The 5,519-nt window shown below is 38.3% G+C and overlaps 2 protein-coding genes across 2 annotated transcripts in view; one reads left to right on the forward strand and one right to left on the reverse strand.

The window, feature by feature from the left end:
* Positions 1-287: 287 nt before the first annotated feature.
* nkx6.2 (NK6 homeobox 2) lies at positions 288-2,994 on the forward strand. Its single transcript, XM_056244344.1, has 3 exons — positions 288-1,042; positions 1,507-1,679; positions 2,188-2,994. The coding sequence occupies exons 1-3, from the start codon at positions 628-630 to the stop codon at positions 2,434-2,436; spliced, it is 837 nt and encodes a 278-aa protein (XP_056100319.1). The 5' UTR covers positions 288-627; the 3' UTR covers positions 2,437-2,994.
* A 2,373-nt stretch (positions 2,995-5,367) lies between these two features.
* The window catches only part of LOC130078732 (inositol polyphosphate-5-phosphatase A-like), a 72,793-nt gene continuing 72,641 nt past the window's right edge, over positions 5,368-5,519 (reverse strand). The window contains exon 8 of the mRNA XM_056244343.1: positions 5,368-5,519. This exon is cut by the window's right edge and continues 237 nt beyond it. The gene's annotated coding sequence lies outside the window, so the exon portion shown is untranslated.

Genomic DNA, 5,519 nt, shown 5'->3' on the forward strand with positions numbered 1-5,519 from the left:
TAACTACAAACTCGATCGCGTTAAAAAAAACGGTTAAGTTTATTCTAAACGGAACGTTTAAATAATCAAATTAGCGGGTTTTAATATCATTAGCGACACCGTTGTATGAGGTTAATGTACTTACTCTGCCAGAGTCATAAAGTAAACGCGTCTATTGTGTCAAATGTTGAAACAATGATTTCTACAGTGCGACGCGTCATTAAAGGCGCTACAATACGAGCTTCATGGAGTGCGGCTTTGTCCAGGTTACGCGCATGCAAATTCGCCGCCGCGCTTCCTCCAATCAGAGAATGGCGTCACTTAGCGTCATCCAATAGGAGACACGCGCTTGCCGGTTATCAGCTCGTCATCACTGATAGAGTCCATTGACCGGAGATCGGCGCCTCAGATGCGGGGATCGAAGCACTCAAAGCGGGCGTGAGATCTGCCGACGACCGCTGTCTGGATTCTGCTTCGGAAACTCCCACACTCGCCTGAACTAGGACACTTCTGTATGGGGAAACATTCGCAAAACTTGTGAAACTCGCAGTATCCGTTCCCTTGGATGAGTTGTTGCACTAAACTTTGTTGTACTACTTTGTATGTGTGTTGTTGTTTGGCGGTTGATCGTGTGGTTCACACGCACCGATGTTAGCGGTCGGGCAGATGGATAGTAACCGGCAGAGTGCGTTCGTTCTGGGCAGCACTCCACTGGCTGCGCTGCACAACATGACCGAGATGAAGACCTCTTTATTCCCGTACACCCTGCAGAACCCCGCGGGCTTCAAGGCTCATTCTTTCGCCAACCTGAACTCTCAGATCCCGCTCGGAACACCGCATGGAATAAGCGATATCTTGGGGAGACCCATCACCACGGCCGGACAGCTTCTCTCGGGCTTTCCCCGGATCAACGGCTTGGCCACAACAGCTGGGATGTACTTCAACCCGGCGGCCGTGTCTCGGTATCCCAAACCCCTGACGGAGCTGCCCGGCAGGGCGCCCATATTCTGGCCGGGAATGATGCAAGGGTCGCCCTGGAGAGACCCGCGGGTTGGCTGTCCGGGTGAGTTCTCCTAGCCTAAATGACAATCTAAACAGTCTTACTTTAAAAAACAATAAAGGTTTCAAAAGGGTTTTTTCCACTGTAACCGTTTTGGGTTCCAAAAATATCCAAATAATAATAAAATTAATGTGTATATACAAAATAATAATAATAATCCTTTCAGTGATTAGTTCTAATATATTTTAACATAAAATATTTTTTCTAACATTTTAACAATCTAAAGAACATATTTCCTATTTAGAATTTTTGTGTGGCTAATGGAAAGATTCCATTAAAGGTTCTTCATGGAACCATCTATGCCAATAGGCTAAAGAACCGTATTTTTAAGAGTCGCTCAGATTGTTGGAATATTAATTTGCAGTGTGTCTAAAAGTTATGGGTCTCTCGTGACATGACAACCATATTTTCCTCATAATGTTACGTTAAATGTCTTTATTTGGCTGACCGTGTCTCGTTTTCTTCAGCCCAGGCGAATATGATGCTGGACAAGGATGGCAAGAAGAAACATTCCAGACCAACTTTTTCAGGACAGCAGATTTTCGCGCTGGAGAAAACCTTCGAACAGACCAAATACCTGGCCGGTCCAGAGAGAGCTCGCCTCGCATATTCTCTGGGCATGACCGAGAGTCAAGTCAAGGTAGATAGAGACGGGGTTTTATTAACTTGAACATATTATTAATTATTATTTACTCAATGTAGGCTGAGACAATGCTAAGATTATTATATCTGTGGAAGTGTCAGTTGGGCTGTGTGCGATTCCGTTAAAACCGTTGGGTTCAAATTTTAATTAAAAATGTTAAACCAACGGTTTAAACGGTACGAGTCCATTTCGTGTAGATTTGACCCAAATATGTGTTGAAACAACCCAGATTTTTTTTTTAGAGTATATGAATTTACAAACAAGCTCAACATTTTATTATTTTGAAATGAAAATTATTGGGATTATTGCGGTCAATGTTGCGCATCATTTCACACCGTTAGGCATTTACACACTCTCTGGTCAACTTGAAATTCATTTAGCACTATAGTTCAATTTAGATGAATTAATTATTTTTTAAAAGCTTGGTTTAATTCATTGAATTGTTGCATGTAGGCTATCCCAGAGAAGGCCCGTGTGCTGAAGTGTTTTTCTGTCTCTCTCTCAGGTTTGGTTTCAGAACAGAAGAACCAAATGGCGGAAGAGGCACGCGGCTGAAATGGCCACGGCTAAAAAGAAACACGACTCAGAGACGGAGAAAATGAAGGAGAGTTCGGACAACGAGGAGGATGATGAATATAACAAACCTCTGGACCCGAACTCCGACGACGAGAAAATCACAAGACTGTTGAAAAAGCACAAGACGAGTAACCTGTCGCTCATCAGCCCGTGCAGTAACAGCTCGGACACTTTGTGATGAAACTGAGCAAAAGACTCTTCATTATCATCATCATCATCATCATCTGCCTCAGATTCTTCTGGGAAAATGAGGCAGAGTTAAGCAGGGTATAAACACACTGTTCACGCGGCTTTTGCTTTGCTTTGAATGCGGTTGTACAGTTAGAAGTGGACGTGAGATGTATATATATTTTTTACTGAGTAAATTATGTTATGAAAGCATCACGAAGACGTGCCAACTTTCCCCTCATCATCATCATTTAAGATCATCTTTGTCTTCGATCGCAGAAGAATAACGACGCCTCTTTCGCCTAAAAGTTTCACTTTTTTTATTATTTTGAAAACAGGTACACAAAGTGTATAAAAGTGCCAGTGCTGTAAATTATGTGAATAGAATTTGTTTTAACAATGTCCTATTGGCCGCTTATACTTTCAATGGAAGGAGTTTATGTTTTACCTCACAACACGAAAAAATCTACTCAAAGATGGACATAAATATCGATGAAGAGAATATTATTGCTTCCGTGATGAAGGAAGAAAAAACTTTGTATTATCAATAAATTATTTAACAAGCCAATATTTTACATTTGTCCTGGTTCTTTATAATTTCATGCATTTGTTTACTGTTGTTTAAACCATTTTGTTGTGTTATTGTAGCGCATATTTTTGAGCTCGGCCACGCGAAAGGTGCAAACAAATGCATATTATATATCCGTGCATTAATAGGCTATTATTAATAGCATAATAATGATAGTAAAATTGTTGCTAATAAGATCATAAACATTCATTCGCCTTTTCCCTTGTAATAAGAGGAATTTTTCGTCTCTTTTCATGGTTACTTACAGACATTTAGAGTTTTTTATTTTTAAGAGCCCAAACTTCAGGGACAGAAGGCCTTTAATAATGCATTCACAGATTTTCTGATATATGTATTTCTTATTCTAAACGAGCCTTTTTGCGTGCGAATCGTTTAACAGATTTCAGGAAGGCTAACTTTTTTTGTCAGTGTTATTCGCGGATTTGAGTAATGCAAAATGTCTCGTGACCCCATCAACCCTTAAAGAGACCTTAAACAATTTTTTTTGTGATATATACATTTATTTTTAAAGTTATGCCTATAAGTAATGACAGTAGGCTACACTACTTCGCAAACGATTTCGTTATTGATCGTAACGAAAAACGCGCGTATAGCGATCTCGCGAGCATCTACTATAACTAACGTGTAATCTAACTTTTGTGGTTACAAAAATATTCGTAAACGTTGTTAAAAAGTGTTAATATATATATAATTACATGACATATTTCCGAATCTTTAGTTTGTGGGAGTTTTATGCGTCATGTGACTTGCGTAATTTAATCCCGAGACATATTAAAACATCCCACCATAACAAATTATTAGGCTATATCATGTTCAATAATATATTAATTTTTATGAACAGTTTGATGAACACAGAATATCATTGTATAATGTAATATTGTTAATATTAACATTATTACCCCCCCCCCCCCCCCCCCCCAACAAAAAAAAAACACAATAAATGTTCATGCACGATCATCTACAATGATGGAAAATACATCTAAATGTCAAAGGCTTTTTAGCGAATCTCAAGGGCTTTCTGGTGTGCTTGACTAATGACAAAGAGGCATTGATTCATTCATTCATTCATTGAGTTCTAATGGTTTTATTGCTTTTGGAGGTCTTGCCATCCGCGAGGTCTAATCGCTATCTGCTTAAAGAAAGAGTGAATCCTATCTCCTGACCTGCTGGGGAAAACAGTTAACAAGCAGTTTTTCTAAGCAAATCACTGTCAAGGCGACACAAAATCATTCCCACTGACTCAGAAATGAAGGATCCATCTAATCTGTCAACTCTGTAGTGTAGAATTAAACCAGGAGGAGCAAACGGCACTGATGCTGAGAACACACACACACACACACATGAGGAGTTAACACTCACACTTTACTGTACAGTGGTCATGTAACAGTGTGATCCAAGTGAAATACACACACTTCATATGTGATTATGTTTGTAAAAACACATGGTGTGTAAAATGGACACTGTAAAGTAAAGTGTACAGAAGTTTCTCCTGGTCCTTAATTTGAGTGTTTCTCCTCTTACAGCTGAACTGAATCATAACTTAAACTCTACATTTGACTGAGTTCAATTCAATAGTTGGCACCATGGCACAATAATATAGAAACAGAAAAATCATACAAAAAAAAGAGAGAGAAAAGGATACAGCTATTTTTAAGATACCCAGGCCTATTAAAATATCACATTCAGAACCATAACATTATTACACAGAAATAAGTTAAGAGTAAGAACAGTACTGTAATAACCGAGCAAGACTGCTATTGAAACTATCATATATATTTGCATGGTTTATGGCACTGCTTAAAAAAACCCTTTAAATTGGCTATATATATATATTTATATATATAAATCATATTGGCTGAAATGGCATATTCTGCTAATAATGATGTGGATTTCGTAGTTTGTTTATAACTATTCAAACATGTGAAACTTTACACCCAAAGCAGCTGTTCGTATCAATATGTCAGCATAATAGTTTTGGTACGAATTATAAATTATCTCTTTAAAAAGTACAGTATATAAAATGAGAGTTGGCGGTTGTACGCGGCACGGTGACGGCAGAGTGCAAGCAACAACAAATCAGAGATCAAAGATAAACAATAATCCATAATCCATAATCCATAAAGAAAAAAATCAAACCAACGCTTGAACAGAATATACCTATCTATTCTAACACAAAGAACGTCTAGAAATCTCCATTAAAGATAATCCAATGTACAAATAAACCTAACAATAGAGAAATACAACAACATTTTTTTTGCATTGCACCTTTTAAAACATCTTACATACTGTATATGGAAGAAGCTTGTAATATTATGTAGAGGCATATCTAAAATTTGCAAGTATGCTTTTTAAAATCTGTAGAGTAATTTCTGATGGTCTATATTAGAGTTTTGGAAACAAGGCTGAGAGACGTCAGAGAAGAGCATCTGATGGAGATTGAGTGTGTGTGAGTGTGAGTGTGTGTGTGTGTGTGTGTGTGTGTGTGTGTGTGTCCATGATCTCGA

Source organism: Rhinichthys klamathensis, unplaced genomic scaffold, assembly GCF_029890125.1.
Source record: "Rhinichthys klamathensis goyatoka isolate OS25496 unplaced genomic scaffold, OSU_Roscu_1.1 h1tg000965l_1, whole genome shotgun sequence".
NCBI classification, from domain to species: domain Eukaryota; kingdom Metazoa; phylum Chordata; class Actinopteri; order Cypriniformes; family Leuciscidae; genus Rhinichthys; species Rhinichthys klamathensis.

Excerpts from the sequence above, each read along its gene's own strand:
- nkx6.2 (XM_056244344.1), top strand. The coding sequence starts at position 628 with ATGTTAGCGGTCGGGCAGATGGATAGTAACCGGCAGAGTGCGTTCGTT. Across the intron at positions 1,043-1,506 it reads CCCGCGGGTTGGCTGTCCGG|CCCAGGCGAATATGATGCTG; the intron begins GTGAGTTCTCCT and ends CGTTTTCTTCAG. Across the intron at positions 1,680-2,187 it reads TGACCGAGAGTCAAGTCAAG|GTTTGGTTTCAGAACAGAAG; the intron begins GTAGATAGAGAC and ends TCTCTCTCTCAG.